The 23,121-nt window shown below is 40.4% G+C and overlaps 1 protein-coding gene across 7 annotated transcripts in view; it reads left to right on the top strand.

Annotated features, from left to right (window-relative positions):
• Positions 1 to 23,121, top strand: part of ART3 (ADP-ribosyltransferase 3 (inactive)) — a 161,350-nt gene that overhangs the window by 125,206 nt on the left and 13,023 nt on the right. For 6 of the 7 annotated variants that reach the window (XM_079919238.1, XM_079919240.1, XM_079919239.1 and 3 more), the window contains exons 2-3: positions 1,260 to 1,337; positions 6,663 to 7,374. In XM_079919238.1, coding sequence (XP_079775364.1) covers positions 1,260 to 1,337; positions 6,663 to 7,374 — 790 coding nt within the window. Of the gene's footprint in view, positions 1 to 52; positions 97 to 1,259; positions 1,338 to 6,662; positions 7,375 to 23,121 lie in introns of those variants that run through there. The other variant, XM_079919243.1, reaches the window with a different exon arrangement.

The following is a 23,121-nucleotide window of genomic DNA, read 5'->3' on the forward strand; positions in this document are numbered from 1 at the left end:
GCCTCCTATCCTGAAGACACGCTCACCACCACTGAGAGACTGGGGAAACGGTTTGAGACCTAGCATCGTTTAAACCTCCACAGGCAGAAAAGCCAGGTAAACATTTTGACTTATTTACACTCAGACTATGGAAGTGAAGAATTTTCAAGAAAATCCTGATTCAGAGCTTGCTTGGTACATACTGCCTTGTGACAGTTATCTGTCAAGGATTATTTTCCAAATCTTTTTTTTAAAGGGAAGCTTCACACAAGAGTGGCATGTTTGTACTATCTTTTGATATCTTTAGTGAAAGCAACTGCTCCTGAATAAAGATGGGGATCTGGGGTCAAAGGGAAGACTATCTTCTTTCCCCTGTGCTGTTCTTCCCCATTTTCAGATGCCATAATATGGTGATTGGTAGGATAAAAAAAGAGATTTCAGTTCAGTTCCAGCCATGTCAACTTTATTGTAGGTATGTGGAAGGAACTGTAAACCAGTCTTTAATTGAATCAGTTAATGGCTCTGGGACAGCTTCAGCCCTTGATGGCCTCTTACCCTCCTGTTTACCTGCTCCTGTCTCATGAACTTTGGGATGAATATTGGGCATTCAGCCAATAGAATTATATAATCTTACTAGAATTGCTTCCTACCCATTTCCTTCTCATTCCTGCCTTCAGAAAGTTATGCAAGACACTTGTTTTATCCTTGGCTTCTCTTAAATGTGACTATTTGGGAGAAGCAGACTGCCTCGGATAACCTTCTGGTGTTTACCACTACTGGCCTCCATCCTAGCCAAATGGGCATGACTTGGTTTGCAAAGAGGGTCAAAGAATGGATGATATGCGTGGATACTAACTCCTGGAGAATTCTTGGAGACTGGGATCTAGGGGACCAATTTGAAACGGTTGTTTTTTAGTTTGTGATTTCCTATGTATGCTGAGGGGAGATTTAGAGATAGGAATTAAAAATGACTACCAGTGACTATGGTGGGAGAGACGACATGTCTAAAAGAGAATGGAAATGGACAGATTTAATCTTGAGCAAACTGCTGAAGTTCTCTGAGCTTTGGTTTCCTCTTCTGTAGAATGAGGGTGTTAGACCACCAGACAAAGTCTAATGACCCTTCCAGCCATTGGAAATTTATTAATAATCACTTCCTAACCATTATGATACCCACTCTTTCCCAGAATGAAAAAATATATATAGTGTGTCATCCTGTTCTACTTCCCTAAACCTTTTCTTTAAGTCTACTAAATTGGAATTTTTTCTTTTTAATTTAGAAGAGAAAAATGAAGGCAGGACATTTTGAAATGGTCACCATGCTGCTGGCACCTATGATTCTAATGGACATCTTCCAGGTAATGTTAGGAATGGGAAGCATGTGGTCACTGGAATGGGAACTCTTGATATAAGGTTGCCTGAGGCATTTGTGTGGGTTGATGATAGAAATGAGAACAGAGAGAGTAGGTAAATTAGTTTTTTACAAGTAGATCTTATCTTTTACACACTGATATGTGTTAACTGTAGAAAATTGAAAAATTAAAATTAATCAAAAAGAGGAAAGTAAAAATCATCCACAATCTTCCACCCAGAGGGAAAGACTCAGTCTGTTGGTGTGTATTCTTCTCAGCTTTCTTCTGTGTGTTTATGTTTGTAATTTACAAAAATGGATTCACACTATACATAGTATTTTTTTTACCTTTTTAAGTTAATATTGTGCTACAGATGTCTGTCCATGGCATCAGATATTCTAAAAATATGTATTTTTCTTCAGCTAAGATGACACTGCAATGTTTATCTACATGTTTTCCATTAAACTATATAGTGACTATTTTCCCACATTCAGTATTCTTTTGTTTTCTGATAGAGAGTTTATGATTTTATTTTTTACAATTGAATCTTTAAACATTCTGTATCATATTTTTTTTTAAATTTTATTTATTTTTGGCTGCGTTGGGTCTTTGTTGCTGTGCGCGGGCTTTCTCTAGTTGTGGGGGCTACTCTTCGTTGCGGTGCACGGGCTTCTCAGCATGGTGGCTTCTGTTGTTGCGGAGCATAGGCTCTAGGCGCACAGGCTTCAGTAGTTGTGGCACATGGGCTCAGTAGTTGTGGCTCGCGGGCTCTAGAACGCGGGCTCAGTAGTTGTGGTGCACGGGCTTAGTTGCTCCACGGCATGTGGGATCTTCCCGGACCAGGGCTCGAACCTGTGTCCCCTGCATTAGCAGGCAGGTTCTCAACCACTGCGCCACCAGGGAAGTCCCTATCATATTTTTTTTTTTTTTTTTTTTTTTGCGGTACACGGGCCTCTCACTGTTGTGGCCTCTCCCGTTGCGGAGCACAGGTTCCGGACGCGCAGGCTCAGCGGCCATGGCTCACGGGCCCAGCTGCTTCGCAGCATGTGGGATCCTCCCGGACCGGGGCACGAACCCGTGTCCCCTGCATCGGCAGGCGGACTCTCAACCACTGCGCCACCAGAGAAGCCCCTTACCATATTTTTATGTAAAATATGAGCCAGGTGCCTCACCTGATATTTCCCGCCACATTGTTAGCTCTCACATCACTACTGAATGAGTATTCATCCACTGATTTAAGTACGTTCTTTAAAATGTGTTAAGTTCTTAAAATTTTACCCATTTTTAAATTTAATATTCTGATATATTGTTTATAGAATCATTGTATATTCTGTTACCTGGTCTGCAGTGTGACTTTTTAAAAATTGAAGTATAATTCACATATAAAAATATACCATTTTACTTAAAAAAATTTTTTTTTAATTTATTTCAGCTGTGTTGGGTCTTCTTTGCTGCACGTGGGCTTTCTCTAGTTGCAGCGAGTGGGGGCTACTCTTTGTTGCGGTGCACAGGCTTCTCATTGTGGTGGCTTCTCGTTGCGGAGCACGGGCTCTAGGCATGTGAGCTTCGGTAGTTGTGGCACACAAGCTCAGTAGTTGTGATGCACGGGCTTAGTTGTTCCGAGGTATGTGGGATCTTCCCAGACCAGAGGTCAAATCTGTGTCTCGTGTCTCCTGCCTTGGCAGGCGAATTCTTAACCACTGCGCCGCCAGGGAAGCCCCTATTTTCCTTTTACTTCCTTATCTTTATAGCCATCCTAATGGGTGTGAGGTGGTATCTCACTGTGGTTTTGATTTGCCTTTTTAATATTCTTCTGCAACATAAATTTGATGTATTTGTTTTATGAATGTTTCGTAATTTGTTTAACCAATTTCTTTTTTTAACCATTTAGGTCATTTTTACATTTTTGTAATAAACCTTTGGTAATTGAATTTCATCCATATAGGATTTTGTTTCAATGGATAACTCAGAGGAAGAAAATATAATCAGTGTGTTCACCTAGCCTTTGTACCTGTTCCTTGTCCATTCAGTTTCCCCTGAATTGTGGTGGCATTTGTGGGCTTTTTCAGTGCTCAAGGTACTCACTATACAGAACACACAATCAGCGGTGGCCTTTGGCCAGAAAGAATTAATGTCTAAAATTAGACATGCCAGAGACTAGTTAGAGGCACAGGGGGAAAGACAGGATCATATTGGATCAACCCTTGATATGGTGTGAGGAATGTGGGGTGGTGGTTTCAGGGTGTGATGTCTTATAAGATGTTGAAGTCTTGAACATAAATTAGGCATTGGCGCCCAAGATGCACTCTGGTACATTCTGTGCTGTGGACGAAAGTGCATTTCTTGGCTAGGAGATGGCAATGATTTGATCTCATGAAGCTTAAATTCCCACTTCAGGAAAGTGACCTACAGACCCAGGAGTTCAGGGTCTCAGTGACTTCCCCAGCAGAATATTCTGTGGCTGGTAATCAAGACCGTTTCTGATGCCAACACAATTCCTACATTCGTAAAACGGTGTTGTGAATTGCCTGCCCAGCCTTTCATAAGGGTTGTTATGAGGACAAAATTAAACTCTTTTTTTAAAAAGTGCTACATAAATGTCAGTGATCTTCATCATCAGAAACATAACACTTTGGTTAAGAGAACGAACACTGGAGCCAGATTGCCTGGGTTCAAATATCAATTCCAAACAAGTTAATCTCTCTGTGCCTTAGTTTCCTCACCCTTAAAAAAGGAACGAATAATAGTACCTACCTACCTCACAGGGTTACCATGTAGATTAAATGAATTAATATATATGAACACTTAGTGCTTCACATACAGAAAGCACTCTGGAGAAGTTTGTTAGGCCTTAAGGATGAAGTGGCCACAGGGGGTGACTGAGAAGGAGAAATCTAAGAAAATTTCACAAATGAATAGATGGTTTTATATAAGGACTAGGTTGATGGTAGTTGTAGGCAGTAAGATTATAAGTTTGGTCTTGGCTTAGATTGTTTTGTTTGAAGGGTCTTTGAGCAATTCAAGTGGAGTTATTAAGGAGGCAGTTGCTATACAGATCTTGCACTTACAGGACAGGTCAGAGGTATTTAGATGATAACTGAAACTATGGGTCTTATATAATTGCCTAAGGGTAGAACTGAGAGTTGGAAAATAAGTAGCCTTGAGAAACACCAACGTTTAATGGCCAACGAAAATATGCTAGGTCTGCAAAGGAGTCTAAGAAGAAATGTTTCCTTAGTGAGAGCTATTTGGATGGAGGAATGGGGGTGGGAGACCGGATTGAAGAGAGTTGGGATATGAGTGGAAATGAAACGGAGATGGCAAAGATAGATGTCTTTTTGAAGAAGTTTGACTATGAGGGGAGAAGAGAGATAGTGAGAAGGAGATAGTGTGGGATATGGAATCAAGTTATGTTCTGCTTGCTTAAGTTGGTTCCCTGCACCGCCTCTTCCTTTCCACACACATACTCACACTCTTTAAGAATCATTCACATGGAGCCTGCAACTTTAAGAGATCCTGGCTAAGTGTTTCTATAAAGTCTCCAACTGAGGTTGCAACTATATACTCTATAGTTGCATATAGTTGTATATAGTCTATAGCAACTATAGCAACTATATACTCTATACAAGTATAGAGTAGTGGAAAGAGACAATGATATGGAGGGCATTACCCTTTTACTTGTAGAAACCCTTAGATGGTGTCTCTGGGCAGATGTGCTCATCCTGTGTTTTGATCCATAGGCCTGAGCACAGGGTTCTTACTTAGTTCACTTGAACTAAATATTTTGCCAGTTGCTCTGCTAGGTGCTTGGAATTCAGAAGATAAATATGATACATGTCGTGCCTTTGAGGAACTTATAGTATAATACAGTTTGCCCTCTGTATCCATACATGTGTGACCCTGCAGATAGAGAGGGCCCACTGCATTCATTGTACTGTGCCTTTTTTTTTTTTTTCTGGCTGCACCACGTGGCATGCAGGATCTTAGTTCCCCGACCAGGGTTCAAACCAGCACCCCTGGTTTGTGCCACCGCGGAGCCTTAACCACTGGACCGCCGGGGAAGGCGGTACTATGCCAGTTTTAAAAGGAACTTGAGCATTTGTGGATTTTGGTGTTTGCGGGGGCTCCTGGAACCAATCCCCCATGGGTACTGAGGGAAGACTGTACATATATTCCTATTACGAAATGATAAGAATAACCACAGCTCGTTGAAGGCTTGATATATGCCTTGGGGCTAAGGCATGGGGCTGAGGACTTTGCATATATTCATTATATCATTTAATCCTCACAACAATCCTGCAATTAAGATATTATTTCCTCACGTTATCCCCATTCTTTAGGTGAAAAAAATTGAAGCTCAGAAATGGCAAGTAACTTTCCCATGAGTAATTAGTACCTAGTTAGTAACAGAAATGGAATTTGAACCCAGATCTATCTGATTCAAAGCTAGTAGTGTTCGTTACGCTACACTGCCCTGCTTCTTACGTTATGTGTGTCATTTAAAGATGCTTAGTCCTTTTCCAGTTACTTGTAATGGAAAGACAATTCAAACCAGCTCAGATAAATAGGGAATTTACTGATTCTTATGACTGAAGTAACATACAGTTTCCAGGTAAAGCTAGACTCAGGCCTGAAGTAATGTTATCAGGTCCTCATCTCTCTCTTCACCTCTCAGCTCTGCAAACCTTCCTTTGTTGGCTTTATTTGTAGACAGGATTCTCCATGGGACTAAATGGATAACTATTGGCTGCCACAAGCCAATATTATCCTTAGAGCTTATGGTTATAGGGAAAGAAAGCCTTTTGTTTTTCTGGGAGTGCTCTGGTTTTTAAGCCTGCATCGTTGCTTATCATAGGGGCTGAAGATGCAGAATCAGTCCTAGCTGAACCACACAGACAAGGGGGAGGGGTCGTCCTCAAAGCAAAAGGGGTAATGTTTGCCTTTATATATTTATCCTTCATGTAAAGTGTTTCACACAAGATATTTCAAATTCACCCAACAGTCTTGAGTGGTTGAGGAAATTAGCTAAGAATATTGTTCAAAGCCAGGACTGCCACCCATTTTCTTCAGTTTCACCCTCATTGTTCTTTCCTCTGTACCACAGGGTTCAAACGAATGAGTTGCAGGCGTGGTCATTTACTCTTTCATACAAATATGTGAGAAAAGTTATCATTAGCAGTGGAAGATACTTCCTACGTAAAAACATATCCAAAGTTGATTGTAAGCAAGGGAGAGAGTCTGGGCATGAGGGGGTGGATGCGATAAACTGAGAGAAATGATGTACACCAAGTATCTTTATTTCAAGAGTATTAATGTCCTTTTCCTTTGAAGGTACAAGCTGAAATGTTAGATATGGCAGACAATGCATTTGATGACGAATACCTGAAATGCACTGACAGGATGGAACTCAAATATGTTCCCCAGCTGCTCAAGGAGGAAAAAGCAAGCCTCCAGCTCTTAGAAGATGTGTGGGAAAATGCAGAAGCCAAGTGGGAAGCTCGGAAGACTCAGCTCTCTCTCCCTATGGGTTTTAAGGATAACCATGGAATAGCCCTGATGGCATATGTTTCTGAAGCTCAAGAGCAAACTTCCTTTTACCATCTGTTCAATGAAGCTGGGAAAATGGCCGGCCAGTCTCGAAAAGATTATGTCTATGGCTTCCAGTTCAAAGCTTTTCATTTCTACCTGACGAAAGCTCTGCAGTTGCTGAGAAGACCTTGTGAGAACAGCTACAAAAACGTGGTGTATAGCGTAAGGCAGACTACTTTATCTACATCTGGAGGACTAAACCAAGTCCGATTTGGCCATTTTACCTTGGCATATTCAACCAAACCTCAAGTTGCCAATGACCAAGACGTTCTGTTAACCATCAACACGTGCTTTGGAATTGCCATTGAAAAATTTTTTGATAAAGAAAGTGAAAGAATTATTTTAATACCCCTGAATGAGGTTTTTCATGTGACACAGGATGGGACTGGCAATAACCTTATCCTGCAAAGCACAAACAAGACCTGCAGCCATTATGAGTGTGCATTTCTAGGTGGTAAGTGTCTCTGTTCTGTCTGTGCATGTCTGGGAAAGAAGGAGTGAGACTCTTAGGCCCAGGGAGAGGTCAGGAAGGAAATTGGGAGGTTTTAAAAGGAGACAAAACGTTGGTGGTCTCTCATCTAGCTCTTTTCATACTGTTAGTTTCTTTTTTCATAATTTAATTGTATCAAAATAATACATTTACGGTATTACTGAAAGTTAAAAAACCAAAATACTAATATAAGGTAATGGTTCTCAACTAGCAGTTTTGCCCACTAGGGTCAGTTGACCGTAGCTGGAAACATTTTTAATTGTCACGACTACCTTTAGTTGCTGCTAGCATCTAGTGGGTATAGGCCAAGGAACAAAACCTGCCTGGTGGCTCTCATTTAATTGCAAGTCTAGAGGTGGGCTGTCCAGAGTTGGTACAGGGGCTCAACTACATCATGAGTAACTCAGACTCTTTGTCGTCCACCAATTTGAGCATGTTGGTTTGTTGATTCATGTTTTCAGTGTGACTGTTGGCAGCTGTAGGCGTCAAACCACGTTCAAGACAAAAAGAGAGGATAGGAGGATGGCAGCCAAATCTGCCTGTTTAATCAGGAGGGTAAAAGCTTTCCGAGAAGTTCTGAGTAGACTTCTGATTGCATATCATCGACCAGAACAGCTACTTGATCGTCTGTAACTACAAGAAAATCTTGCAAAGAGGGTAATTAGCTTTTCCAGACCCTGTCTTGTAGGGAGGCAGGGGAGAAGGGAATTAGAAGAATCTGATCACCACCACCCTCCTCAACATTTGTGCCTTTCCCCTTCCCATTGTCCCAGTGTAGTAAAGACTGGTACCGTTTTGTTTTGAAGTACTACTTTTACCTCAGAGTTACTAGTTGTATGATTTTCTGTTTCCTTAGCTTTTTATATCCCATCAGTAATTCACCCCTGAATCCTTAGAAATATAAATCTCCTCTTAATACATTTAGGTATATCAGATACTCTTTTTTTTTTCTGGATATACTCCTGGATTCCATCATCTTGCTTTATGAAAATATCCTGAAATCTCTCCTCACTACTATTCTGAGACTTTCTTTTGCTTCTCCCCTATGAGGAATCCCCTATATCTTAGATTTCCTTCTCTTTCTTGAATTACTCCTTAGTTTGGAAGGGGTAGGGATTCTTCAGAAGTTTTCTGAGAAAAGAGATATTGAGGCAAATTTTCTGAGACTTTATATACCTGAAAAATCTATCTCTGAGACCTTGAATAATAGTTTGTAGATTTGTATTTTTGTCTTGGAAATTATTTTCCTTGGAATTTTGGAGATGTTCCTTCATTGTCTTTTAGTTTCTGATGCTGCTGTTAAAAAGGGTGAAGCCATTCTAATTACTAAAACTTTGAATGAGACTTGTTTTGCCCTCTGGGAGGTTTTAGGATATTTTCTTTATCGCCAGCGTTCTGAAATTTTATGGTATTGTGCTTTGGGGTATATGAGTAAAGGGTTAACAAAACCCTTTCTCCTTCCTCTTACGAAAATGGTCTCTTGTTGATCTTCTTCTAGCACTATTTCTCTGTAATCTACTAAAGGTGGAATGACAACTGTATAACCATACAACACTGCCTAATGGTAAACATAACCGTTGATCGTTACAGTGCATCTGAGCTGCGAGGTTGTGAATGAAGTATAAATACCTGGAGGGAAGCCATAGCTTTGGGCATTCCTGAATGTGGTGTGACGTACTGAGGTTTTCTTCTTGCTGAGTCCTGGAGTACTCATGGCATGATTGATATAAGAGATGCTGTCTTCTATGTGTGGCATGAGGCTACTAAGCTAGGATAGTTCCTGCACCCACCTGTGTAACCTTGTTTTCTTGTATTTGAGATGTCATTCTGGGGACTGAAGGACAGCCCTGGACTGCTGTGAGGACTTGCATTGAAGGTGTATCACTCATGCTACCCTTTAATAGGTATGCTGTGTTCCTGCCCTTCATTCTTGTGCAAAACTGAGTAAACTGGTGAGGGGATGCCTTTTGGGGTCTTATGAGTATGATTGTCTAGGTGAACCCCAAACTATAGCTGCTGGTCAAACAGAGCGAGTATTGAAGTAGGGCCTTGGAAGTGGGATAGACTTTTAGACCTTGACTCAAATGTGCCAGTGCATTATGAGATAAAAAAGAACAGGTAGAGAAGTGCTGATGAGATGATACCTGTGAGATGGAGTGGGGAGGGGAGCTGGTCCACTTTTGATTTAATGGCAGAAGCTATGTGGCCATTGAGATCCCTGGGGCACAAAATTTAAGGACGTCTTCATGCTTAGGGTCATATACTTGCACAACCTTCACCTGCATGATCCTAAGAGCGAATGCCTCCTTAAATTTTGCACTCTAAACACCTCATTTGCCTCACCTTAGTCCTGGCCCTGAGTTGGAAGTTAGACCAACTAGCGAGCAAATTTATGTTGAGAGGAAGAGTGCCCATTTCCCTCGCCTAACCATACACTGGACCTGACCAAAAACGAAGCCAGTTGGAGCCAGTTCATTCCAGCTTACGGGAGCTGACTGTGGGCATATATCTCCTGGCAATTCCTCATACATCACGATGGCTTGAAATTGGCCGTGGATGAGAGTTATACCATGGACATCAGCAAACCCTACAAGTCAGAACCCCCGTTCTCCACCCCAGAACCTGTTCAATTTTACCAGCACATTATAGCCAGAAACCCAGTTGCAGCTGGGCTGACAAAATGACACCACTTTTGGTGCTTCTAATGCACTCAGACAAATGCTATTTCTGGAGCCATTGGTTCTGCAGAAACCCTGGCTACGGTAGCTGCAGTAGGCCAGATCCGTCACTCGTATCTGGTTGATGAACAGAGGTGGGCAGTGGAGCCCCCAGAGTTCATGTTTGTGAGTAGCATTATGATGAACAAAAGGGGTGGAGCCGCTGGGTTGATTCAGAATGAGCCAAGTCTTGGACCTACATGGGGAAGTGTGTTATGAGCCCAGCGTGAGGAAAGGGGAGGAGAGTGGGCAAACTTCTGCGGGCCTGCCCAGAAAGGCAGGCAGAGGCTACACAGCAGGTTAATGTTCAAACCAGCCACAAGGGGAAACCTCCGTGGGGGCTCACCTGTGCTATTTGTTTGGAGAGCTCTGGCAAAGTCAGGCCACTGCACTTGATTGTGTTGCTTTACCTCTAAGCCGGAGTCTGACCAGTGTCCTCTGCTGCCATCTGGAGGTAACTAATGGGAACTCAGGATCAAAGACACCCTGAAGTGATCATTAAAGCTAGGCTGTTCGAAGCACTATGAAGGATAATAACCAGGGGTTTTAAAAGCTCAAGCCACGAGGATATAATCAGAACCTTGTTCCACTGTGACTGAATAGACCTCTGGATGTAAAAAGGCAGCATTTATGAAAGTGATTAAAAAATTATACTGTGCTAAATGTAGTGTGCTAACACAGTCCTGTGCTGTTACTTTAAACTTGCTTGTGATTTTCAAGATAAAAATGTATGTGGGCCTTACAAAAGCTAGTTAGTTAAAGAAAATAGTTCAGTTGGTTAGGAAGTGGAGAGGGTAATTCCTGGTGGTCAAAGATACTCGTATTAATCCAAGATAATGGGAGTAAGTAAATGGTAACAAAACCCTTGATCCGTCCTAATGGGAAAATTACCGCAGGTTAACCCTCTTTTATACTGTTTTTCTAGAAAACTCGATAAAAGTAGAATGTCAGCTGTGTAATCAGGCTACATTCCTCATCGTTTAAATGAGGACTATAGATGAATTATAAATACCTGGTAGGAAGCCATAGCTTTGAGATTTCATGCACCTTACAGTGTAGATATAATATGATTTATTGGAAGAAAACTTATAAGCAGAGAAATAGTAGAGTACACCTCATCCCCTGACCTCTCATTATTTTACTGAACAGGCTGGTCATAGATCATCTGGTATTTTGGACAGTATTTACATAGAGAGGGACCAGGCAGTATATATGTAAATATATTTTATATATTAATAGAGTCATGCGGGCAGGGAATATCAGTGTTCCCTGACTGCAAAAGTAATCTTGTTAGAAAGGAAGAGCCCCTGAACTCCAGTGGCTGGTGTCAGTCTATTTTGTTGAGCTTGCTCAGACCTGTTGAGGCAACTCTCTGCTAAGCCATCAAAAGGGGGAAAGAAGATGAACCTACAGGGCTATCCAGATTTATTTTTTATAAATCCACCCTAGCGCTTGAGGGTTCATCAGATGTAAGTACCTTCATTCGTTCTGATAGACACTCTTTTAGCCTTCCTTGGGAGTAGCGAAGTTTCTGTGTTGTTGTCTGGGATTGGGGATTCAACAAGATTCCGTATAGATAAACCAGATAGGAAGTGACATATCACATATCTATCACCTCGAGAAATTCACATTATGAATCAATGCCTAGAACATTTGGAAGGCTGTTCAGACTGTTTATTCCATATTTATAGGAAAAAGGAGAACTCTTCATTACCAACCCCCTCCAGACTTTCACCCACCAGACTTGTTCATGCTGATTGTATCAGTCAAGGTTTCCAACCAGAGAAACAGAATCGGTTGTAAGGAATTGGCTTACATTATTGTATGGGCTAGCAAGACAAGTCTGAAATCCATAGGTCAGGCTGTCAGGAAGGGCAGGCTGGAATTCTTGGGTATGAACTGAAGCTCTGCCCACAGGCAGAATTTCTTCTTTTGGGAAGCCTAAGCGCTTAAGGCCTTTCTATTCATTGTGTCAGGCCCACCAGATTATCTTGGATAATCTCCCTTATATAAAGGTAACTGATTATAGATTTTAATCCCATCTACAAAATACCTTCAAGGCAACAACTTAGATTAATGTTTGATTGAATAACTAGGGACTGTATCCTAGACAAGTTGATACATAAAACTGACCCTCACACCTGTATTAGTTATCCATCACTGCATAACAAATTACTCCAAAATTTAGTGGCTAAAAACAACATTTATTGTCTCATAGTTGCTGTGTCAGGAAACTGGGTTCAGTGTACCTGGGTCTTTTGACTAGGGATCTCTCACAAGGCTGCAGTCATCATAATACTTGACTGGGAAAGATGTACTTCCCAGCTCACTCACGTGGTTGATGGCAGGACTCAGTTCCTAGTGGGTTGTTGACTAAGGCCTTATTTCCTCATGAGTTGTTGGCTGGAGGCCTCCCTTGTTCCTACCTACATAGGCCTCTCCATAGACTGTCACAGCATGGCAGCTGTCTTTTCAGGTGTGAAGTCTTACAGGTAAGGCCCCCATTGAGCCAATAGTTTGGATAAAGTAGTAGGTGAGGCTTTGTACTGTCTAATGCAGAGGTTCTCAGACTTTCTTGGTTCATGGTGTCCTTAGTGTTGTCATAATTTTTTCAGAGTGTCCCTAGGCTAAAATAAATGCCTAAAAATTCCATTTATTAAGTAAACTCAAACAACTCAATAAGTATTTATGTCCTAATATCTCAGTAGCTGTTTTCTAAGAAGTAATATATATAAAAAGTTTTAAGAACTATTATTTCATTTTTAACCACAGCGACTTGCTAATGGGATGTATGTGCCTGTTGGACACTGACTGCACAGCTTCTCAAACCTTGGTGTCAGATTAGATACCACCTTATTTCCTGATCCACACTGATTTTTCACATATACTTGCTTTTTTCCACAACAATTGCTAAAAACCCAGCTTTGCAAATATATGATGTTATCGAATAGAATGTAACATAACTTTGAAACTGTGTTCTATCTAAAGCTAGTAGTTCATGCAGTGTCTGAAAGATATCAAGTCGGGCTGTGTTTGTCTTGAAATTTTAACATATCCCTTGGTACCCCTGTGAATTTGCTAGAGCGTGCAGGGACACCTCTACCACTGTTTGGAAACTGCAGGTCTAATGGATGGGCAGCCATTTATTTGCGGAAGTGGCTAAGGCTTTAGGAGCCAGGCTTGGCCCTTAACTGGAGGTAAAATTTCCATGTGACAGTGGAACTTTTGGGGGTTTGTCCTACTTCATGGGAATTTAGTTCAAAGAGAACCCATGGCACAATAAGATATTATGTTGGAGAATCATGACTTTTCTTTTTTTTTTTTTTTTTTTTGCGGTACGCGGGCCTCTCACTGCTGTGGCCTCTCCCGTTGCGGAGCACAGGCTCCGGACGCGCAGGCTCAGCGGCCATGGCTCACGGGCCCAGCCGCTCCGCGGCATGTGGGATCTTCCCGGACCGGGGCATGAACCCGTGTCCCCTGCATCGGCAGACGGACTCTCAACCACTGCGCCACCAGGGAAGCCCCCTGACTTTTCTTTTAGTGAGACAGTCTGTCTCATTAGGCCCAGTAACAGGCTAGCAGTAGCAGGGGCTACAAAGGGAGGAGTCCTTGTGTCCAAAAGTGCAGTGGCCAACAAATACTGCTGTAGTCTTGTTGCCAAAAATTCCAGTCAGCTCTGAGTTTGGTCACAGACATCTGTAATTTCTTGAGATCTGAAGGAGATAGGAACTCCTGGGAGGGCTTTATTTACTGTTGTCTGAACTGCTTCCAAGGCTTCTTACTGTAGAGCTCCCTGTTAAAATAACAACTTATAAGGTTTTCCAGTGTGGCTGGTAGGAATAGTCACTATTCTTCATCCTTTGAGTTCTTTCCCTGGCCTTGGGTAGTTTCCTTAGACAAGTATAAACTGATCAGTATTTTGCTGAGTACTGGAAACGCTTTGAAGATCTCTGGGGTTCTCTGTGCAGCTCCTTTCTCTTTAGTACTCTGTAAAAACCAAACTATCCTGGTATTTTTCATTGTGGAAAAAGTTTAAACTGCTTAATAGTTATAATACCATGTGAGTTTTCTGTTTATTCTTGAGTTATTTTTGATAAGTTACATTTTTCTAGGAATTGTCCATTTGTCTTATATTTCAAATTTATTGGCATAAAGCTAGTCACAGTAATCTCATGTCTTTTTACACCTGCTGAATCCATGGTTATATTCCCTTTTTCAATCCCTATCTATATTTGTGTCTTCTCCCGTTTATTTCTGGATCAATCTCTTACCCATTTTTAATCCTCCTACTTTTTTTTTTTTTGAAATATAGTTGATTTACGATATTGTGTTAGGTTCAGGTGTACAGCCAAGTGATTCAGTTATATATATATTTTTTTCAGATTATTTTCCATTATAGGTTATACAGGACATTATGAATATAGTTCCTTATGTTATACAGTAAATCCTTATTGCTTCTCTATTTTATATATAGTAGTTTGTATCTGTTAATCGCATATTCCTAATTTATCCCTACCCCCTCCTCCCTTTCCCCTTTGGTAACCATAAGTTTGTTTTCTGTGTCTATGAATCTGTTTGTTTTGTATATAGATTCATTTGTATTATTTTTTAGTTTCTACATATAAGAGATATTATATAATATTTGTATTTCTCTGTTTGACTTACTTCACTTAGTATGATGTTCTCTATGTCCATCCATGTTGTCGCAAATGACAATATTTCATTCTTTTTTATGGCTGAGTAATATTCCATTGTGTTTATACATATACATACACAATGGAATATTATATATATAATATACTATAATGCATGTATGTGGTATATAGATATATATACCACATCTTCTTAAGCCAGTCACCTATTGATGGGCACTTAGGTTGTTTCCATGTCTTGGCTATTCTAAGTAGTGCTGCTATGAACATTGAGGTGCATGTATCTTTTTGAATTAGGTTTTTCATCTTTTCTGGATATATGCTCAGGAGTGGGATTGCTGGATCATATGGTAGCTCTATTTTTAGTTTCTTAAGGAACCTCCATACTGTTTTCCATAGTGGCTGCACCAATTTACATTCCCACCAGCAGTGTAGGAGGGTTTCCTTTTCTCTACACTCTCTCCAGCATTTATTGTTTGCACACTTTTTGATGATAGACATTCTGATAGGTGTGAGGTGATACCTCATTGTAGTTTTGATTTACTTGTCTCTAATAATTATGATGTTGAGCATCTTTTCATGTGCCTGTTGGCCATCTGTATGTCTTCTTTGGAAAAAGATCTATTTAAGTTTTCTTTCTGTTTTTTTTTTGGATTGTTTGGTTTTTTGCTGTTGAGTTGTATGAGCTGTTTGTATATTTTGGATATTAACTCCTGTCAGTTGCATTCCGTAGGTTGTCTTTTTTTGTTGTTGATTGTTTCCTTTGCTGTACAAAAGCTTTTATGTTTGTTTAGGTCCCATTTGCTTATTTTTGCTTTAATTTTTTCTTTTTTTTGGCCTTGGGAGACTGATCTAAGAAAATACTGCTACAATTTATGTCAGAGAATGTTTTGCCTGTGTTCTCTTCTAGGAATTTTATGGAATTATGTCTTATATTTAGGTCTTTAAACCATTTGAGTTTATTTTTGTATATGCTATGGGAGAGTGTTCTAATTTCATTGATTTTTATGTAGCTATCCAGCTTTCCCAACACCACTTGTTGAAGAGACTGTCTTTTCTCCATTGTATGTTCTTGTCTCCTTTGTTGTAGATTAATTGACTATAGATGTGTTGGTTTATTTCTGGACTCTCTGTTCTGTTCCATTGATCTATTTGTTTTTGTGCCAATTCCACGCTATTTTGATTACTGTAGCTTTGTAGTATTGTCTGAAATCTTGGGAGGGTTATGCCTCCAGCTTTGTTCTTTTTCCTCAGGATTGCTTTGGCAATTCTGGGTCTTCCATGGTTCCATATAAATTTTAGGATTATTAGTTCTAGTATTGTGAAAATGGAATGGATATTTTGATAGGGATTACATTAACCTGTAGATTGCTTCGGGTAGTATGACCATTTTAATAATATTAATTTTTCTAATCCAAGAGCATGGGATACCTTTCCATTTCTTTAAATCATCTTCAGTCTCTTTATCAGTGTTTTATAGTTTTCAATGTATAGGTCTTTCACCTCCTTGCTTAAAAGTTTTTTCCAATTTTTTTGACATGATTTTAAATGGGATTTTTTTTCTTTTACTTTCTGATATTTCATTGTTAGTGTAAAGAAATACAACAGATTTCTGTATGTCAATCTTATATCCTGCTACCTTGCTGAGTTCATTTATTAGTTCTAATAGTTTTTGTGTGGAGTCTTTAGAGTTCTCTGTGTAGAGTATCATGTCATCTGCAAATAGTGACAGTTTTACCTCTTCCCTTCAAATTTGGATACCTTTTGTTTTTCTTGTCTGACTGCTGTGCTAGGATTTCTAATACTGTGTTGAATAGAAGTGGTGAGAGTGAGCATCCTTGTCTTATTCCTGAATTTAGCAGGAAGGCTTTCAGCTTTTTCTGTTGAGTATGATGCTGGGTGTGGGTTTGTTGTAAATGGCTTTTATTGTGTTGAGTTATATTCCCTCTATGCCCACTTGGGTGAGAGTTTTTTTCTTGAATGGATGATGAATTTTATCAAATGCTTTTTCTGCATCTATTGAGATGGTCATGTGGTTTTGTCTTTTCTTTTGTTGATGTGGTGTATCACATTGATTGATTTATTTATTTGAACCATCCTTGTGACCCTGGAATGAGTACAACTTAAACATTCTGCATGACCCTTTTTAGGTATTTTTAGATTAGGTTTGCTAATATTTTGTTGAGGATTTTTGATCTATATTCGTCAAAGATGTTGGCCTGTAATTTTCATTTTTTGTAGTGTTTTTGTCTGGTTTTGGTATCAGGGTGATGGTGGCTTCATAAGAATTTGGGAGCATTCCCTCCTCTTCAGTCTCTTGGAGTAGTTTGAGAAGGATAGGTATAAGTTCTTCTTTATATGTTTGGTAGAATTCCCCACTGAAGCCGTCCATTCCTAGACTTCTGTTTGCAGGGAATTTTTAAATTATGGATTTTATTTCACTTCTAATGATTGGTTTGTTCAAATTATCTTTCTTTTTGACTCAATTTTGGCAGGCTATATGTTTCTAGAAACTTTTCCATTTCTTCTAAGTTGTCCAATTTGTTGGCATATAACTGTTCATAGTATTCTCTTATGATTTTTTGTATTTCTGCACTATTGGTTGTTATTTCTCCTCTTTCATTTCTTATTTTGTTTATTTGGGTCCTCCTTCTTTTCTTCTTGGTGAGCCTGGCCAGAGGTTTGTCAATTTCATTTATCTTTTAAAAATACCAACTCTTGGTTTTATTGATCTTTTCTATTGTTTTTTATCTCTATTTTTATTTAGTTCCTCTCTGATCTTTATTATTTCCTTCCTTCTGCTGACTTTGGGTTTTGTTTGGTCTTTTTCTAATTCTTTTAGGTGACAGTTTGTTTATTTGAGACTTGTTTCTTAAGGAAGGCCTGTATTGCTATTACCTTCTCTCTTAGAACTGCTTTTTGCTATATCCCATAGATTTTGTAAGGCTGTATTTTCATTGTCATTTGTTTCAAGGTGTTCTCTGATTTCCTCTTTGAATTCATCATCAACCCATTGTTCTTTTTAGTAGCATGTTGTTTAGTCTCCATGTGATCGGTTTCTACCTTTTTTTTCTTTTCGTGGTTGATTTCTAGTTTCATACTGTGGTGGTCAGAAAAGATGCTTGAAATAATTTCTATCCTCTTAAAATTGTTGAGGCTTGTTTTGTGTCCTAGTATGTGGTCTGTTCTAGAGAATGGTCCATGCACCCTTGCAAAGAATGTGCATTCTGGGTTTTTTGGATGTAATGTCCTGTAGATATCAATTAAATTCAACTGGTCTATTGTGTCATTTAGAATCTTTGTTGCCTTGTTAATTTCACCCGGAATATCTGTCTATTGACGTCAGTAGAGTGTTAAAGTCTCTTACTATTACTGTATTCCTGTCAGTTTCTCCTTCTATGTCTGTTCGTATTTGTTTTATATATCTAGGTGCTTCTGTACTGGGTGAATATGCTAATGAGTGTAATATCCTCTTCTTGTATTGATCCCTTTATCATTATATAGTGTCCTTCTTTGTTTTTCCTTATGGACTTTGTTTTAGTCTGTATTGTCTGATATGGATATTGCTACCCCCACTTTCTTGTTGTTTTCATTTGCATGAAATACCTTTTTCCATCCCCTCACTTTCAATCTATGTATGTCTTTTGCCCTAAAGTGAGTCTCTTGTAAGCAGCATATTGTAGGTTCTTTTTCTTTTTTTAATCTGCCATTCTGTGTCTTTTGATTGGAGCATTTAGTCCATTGACATTTAAAGTAATTATTGACAAATATATGTTTATTGCCATTTTAAACCTTGTTTTCAAGGTGATTTTGTAGTTCTTCCTTGTTCATTTCTTCTTTTTGTTTTTCTTTTTGTGGTTTTCTTTTGTATTATGCTTGAATTGCTTTCTTTTTGTTTTTGGTGAATCTATCGTATGGTTTTGACTTGTGGTTACCCTTGTTTTCAAGTATGTTAACCCATAACTACTTACTTTAGACTGGTAGTCATATAAGTTCAAACACATTCTAAAAGATCTACAATTTTAATCCCCTCCCTCATATTTCATGATTTTGATGTCCTGTTTTACATCTTAATGTTTATGTTTTTGCTGTTAATTGTAGTTATAAACACTTTTACAAAATTTTTCTGATTTTTTTTAATCTGTGTACTGGCTTATTTAAGTGGTCTTCAATCCTTTTATACATTTGCCATTCCTATTGTGACTTTCCCTTTCTTATAGATTCTTGATTCTTTTCTATTTAGAGAAGACCTTTCAATATTTCTTTTAGGTTAGGTTTAGTATTGCTGTATTCTTTTAGTTTTTGCTTGTCTGAGACATCCTTTATCTCTTCTTCTAGCCTAAAGGATAGTCTTGCTGGGTAGAGTATCCTAGGTTGCAGATTTTTCCCTTTCATGACTTTGTTTAACAGTGTTTCTGCAGAGAAATTAGCTAAGAGCTTTATGGGGGTTCCTTTGTAACGGACTCTTTGTTTCTTTTTTGCTGCCTTTAGATTCCTCTCTTTATCTTGAACTTTTTCCATTTTAATTATAATATGTCTTGGTGTTGATCTGTTTAGGTTCATCTTATTTGGGACCCTCTATGCTTCCTGTACCTAGATATCTGTTTCCTTCTTTAGGTTTGGGAAGGTTTCAGCCATAATTTCTTCAAATATATATATATATTTTTTGGCCTTGCCATGCAGCTTGTGGGACCTTAAATTTGGCACGTTTTATATCATCCCATAGACCTCGTATATTGCTTTCATTTTTTTTTTTCATTTTTCTTTCTGTTTTTTGTTCTGATTGGGTGATTTCCATTATTCTATCTTCCAGATCACTTATTCGTTCTTCTACATTATTTAGTGTGCTATTCATTGCTTCTAGATTGGTTTTTATCTTGGTAATTGAGTTGTTTTTGATTGGCTCCTCTTTATAGTTTCTAATTCCTTGTTACAGTGATTCTGCATTTCTATCAATAATCGTTCTTAATTCATTTAGCATTTTTACTACCTCCTTTTTGAACTCAGGGTCAAGTAGAGTGGAGAGGTCTGTTTCATTCTTTGTTCTTTCAGAGAATTTCTCTCGTTTTTTAATTTATTTAAAAATTTTTATAACTTAAAAAAATTATTTATTTAATTTATTTATTGTTGGCTTCATTGGGTCTTCATTGCTGCACGCAGGCTTTCTCTAGTTGCAGTGTGCAGGCTTCTCATTGTGGTGGCTTCTCTTGTTGCTGAGCATGGGCTCTAGGTGCGTGGGCTTCAGTAGTAGTGGCGCGCTGGCTCAGTAACTGCGGTTCGTGGGTTCTAGAGCGCAGGCTAAGTAGTTGTGGTGCACGGACTTAGTTGCTCCGCCGCATGTGGGATCTTCCTGGACCAGGGCTCGAACCTGTGTCCCCTGCGTTGGCAGGTGGATTCTTAACTTCTGTGCCACCAGGGAAGCCCCTCTCTTGTTTTTTTAACTGGGACCAGTTCCTGTGCTTTTTAAATTTTACTTAAATTTGTGTCTCTATAAATTTAGGAGAAACAGTTATCTACTGTGGTCTTGAAGGGCTGTTTTTGATGTGGGAGCATTCCCGAGTAGACTGTATGAGTCCAATAATTTTGGTGCAATGGCTGCTTTTGGTATGGATGCTAGCCACATCTTTCCTCAGAGCGTTAGCTCCAGACAGACAGGGCATGTGATTGGTGTTGTGGTGACCAGAGCCTGCACTGGATTTGGGTGGGGCCTCCTCTTTGCTCCATGGAGTCCCATCCCTTTCTTGCCTAGTACTAGGCTGGTGCTGGGGGCTGGGGTGTTGTGACTGCAGGAATCGAGGTGATTGCGTTGCCACCTGGGCCTGGGGCTGCCTCTATGGTAGGGCTCTCCCAGGACCTCTCTGTCCCAAATCCGGCTCCAGGCTGCTGTGTGAGGTGGGCAGAACTGGAGCCCTTCTGCCAGGAAAGGAACATCTGAGTACTCCTCACGTGTGATTCTCTGATGCTGCCTGTCACCCACTGTGCACACCAACAGAGACGACTGCTGGAGCCAAGCCCTGCCATGCACGCTGACAATGAGCTCTGGTTTGGCCCAGATCACACCCCAGGCCCTCTGGGCTGTTTCTGCACAGCTACACAGAGTCCTCTCCCAGGGTCCATCTCCCTGAGTTTCAGTGCCTAGCCACTGCAAATACTAGCAGCCCCGCCCAGCAGGCCTTTCAGGCTGGGAAGTGCAGCAAGGTGGAAGCTGTGAGCACCAGACTCTCTCCACCCTGATTGCTAGCAAGCCATAGTAAAGGGTTAGGTTAACTGTTGAGGAGGACATTTAGTACCTGAAGAGAGAATTCGTTAAACAGACTGATAAATTTTCTCCTAATTTTTTCAGACTAATCATATAATCATAAAGTGTTAGCTTGTGGGGGCAGAGTCAAGATGGCAGTGTGGGAAGATGCCGAGTTAGGTCTCCCCACAACTAGGGCGCCTGCTGGCTGCGGATGGGGGACGCTGATGGCCAAGGAGATGGGAGGAACCCCCAGGTGAACAGGTAGGACGTGGGGGGACTGAGGAGGGAGGAGAAGTGGAGGCCAGATTGGCACCCCTGAGGCCAGGGAGATCAGGAGAGGCAGGCAGAGGGGCCCTCCAGGAGGATTGGGAGAGGAGCAGAGGGCAATTGCCCACCCACTCAGGCCCGAGGAGCCTGCTGAGCTCCCAGGCCAGTCCCCTGCCCTCCAAGCCCCCCCCCCGCCCCCGACTGCATTGGTCCTGGGGGCATAGGAAGGAGGCCGGGGAGATCAGGAGAGGCAGGCAGGAGGGGCCCTCCAGGACCAGAGGAGCGGGAGAGGAGAGGAAGGCGTTTGTCCCTCTCACTCAAGCCCAGGAAACCTGCTGGGCTCCCAGGTGAGGTCCTCCACGCTCTGAGACCAGGGGTGGGGGGCACACCTGGGCCCCTTCTGTTCCGTTGAGCCTAAGCCCCACCTCCTACAGACCCCAGGGCCTTTTCCAGCCCTGTGGGTCCTGAGCACTGGCCCCACCCAACACCCAAACCTTGCCCTTGCTTAGGCCCCATCCTCCAGAGGCAAGGCGTTTACACCCCCTTTTTTTTTTGCTTTTTTCTTCTTTTCCCTCCTCCCCTCTTTTACTATTGTGATACTGTTGTACCTTCTGGTTGTTGTTTCATCTATATGTTAATTTTTATATTCTTTCTAACATATCTGTTAGTTTCCTAGTCTAATTTTATTTTTTACTTTGCTACTGTTCTCTTTTTTTTTTTTTTTTTTTTTTGCCACCCCACGTGGCTTGCGGGATCTTGGTTCATGAGCTGGGGGTTGGGCGACAGCTCCTGTGGTGGGAGCTCTGAGTCCTAACCACTGGGATAACAGAAACCTCAGACACCTCAGAGAATATTCATCAGAGTGAGGTCTCACGGAGGTCCTCAACTCACCACCAAGACACAGCTCTACGCAACAGTCTACAAACTCCAGTGTTGGAAGCCTCAGGCCATACAACCAGTAAGACAGGAACACAATCACACTCATTAAAAAAAAAAAAAAAAAAAAAGGCAAAACATAGTCACAGATGAAGGAGCAAGGTGAAAACCTACAAGACCAAATAAATGAAGAGGAAATAGGCAATCTACCTGAAAAAGAATTCAGAGTAATCATAGTAAAGATGATCCAGAATCTCGGAAATAGAATGGAGGCATGGATTGAGAAAATACAAGAAATGTTTAACAAAGATGTAGAAGAACAAACAAACAATGATGAGCAACACAGTAACTGAAATGAAAAATACACTAGAAGGAATCAATAACAGAATAACAGAGGCAGGAGAATGAATAAGTGAGCTGGAGGACAAAACGGTGGAAATAACTACCAAAGAGCAGAATAAAGAAAAAGAATGAAGAGAATTGAAGACAATCTCAGAGACCTCTGGAAAACAATAAACGCACCAACATTCAAAGTATAGGGGTCCCAGAAGAAGAAGAGAAAAAGAAAGGGTCTGAGAAAATATTTGAAGAAATTATAGTGGAAAACTTCCCTAACATGGGAAAGGAAATAGTCACCCAAGTCCAGGAAGCACAGAGAGTCCCATACAGGATGAACCCTAGGAGAAGCATACCAAGACACATATTAATCAAACTAATAAAAATTAAATTCAAAGAAAAAATATTAAAAGCAGCAAGGGAAAAACAAAAAAAAAAAACATACAAAGGAATCCCCATAAGGTTATCAGCTGATTTTTCAGCAGAAACTCTACAGGCCAGAGGGAGTGGCAGGATATACTTAAAGTGATGAAAGAGACAAACCTACAACCAAGATTACTCTACCCAGCAAGGATCTCATTCAGATTCAAAGGAGAAATCAGAAACTTCTCAGACAAGCAAA

The sequence above is a fragment of the Stenella coeruleoalba genome, assembly GCF_951394435.1.
Source record: "Stenella coeruleoalba genome assembly, chromosome: 4".
Lineage (NCBI taxonomy): Eukaryota > Metazoa > Chordata > Mammalia > Artiodactyla > Delphinidae > Stenella > Stenella coeruleoalba.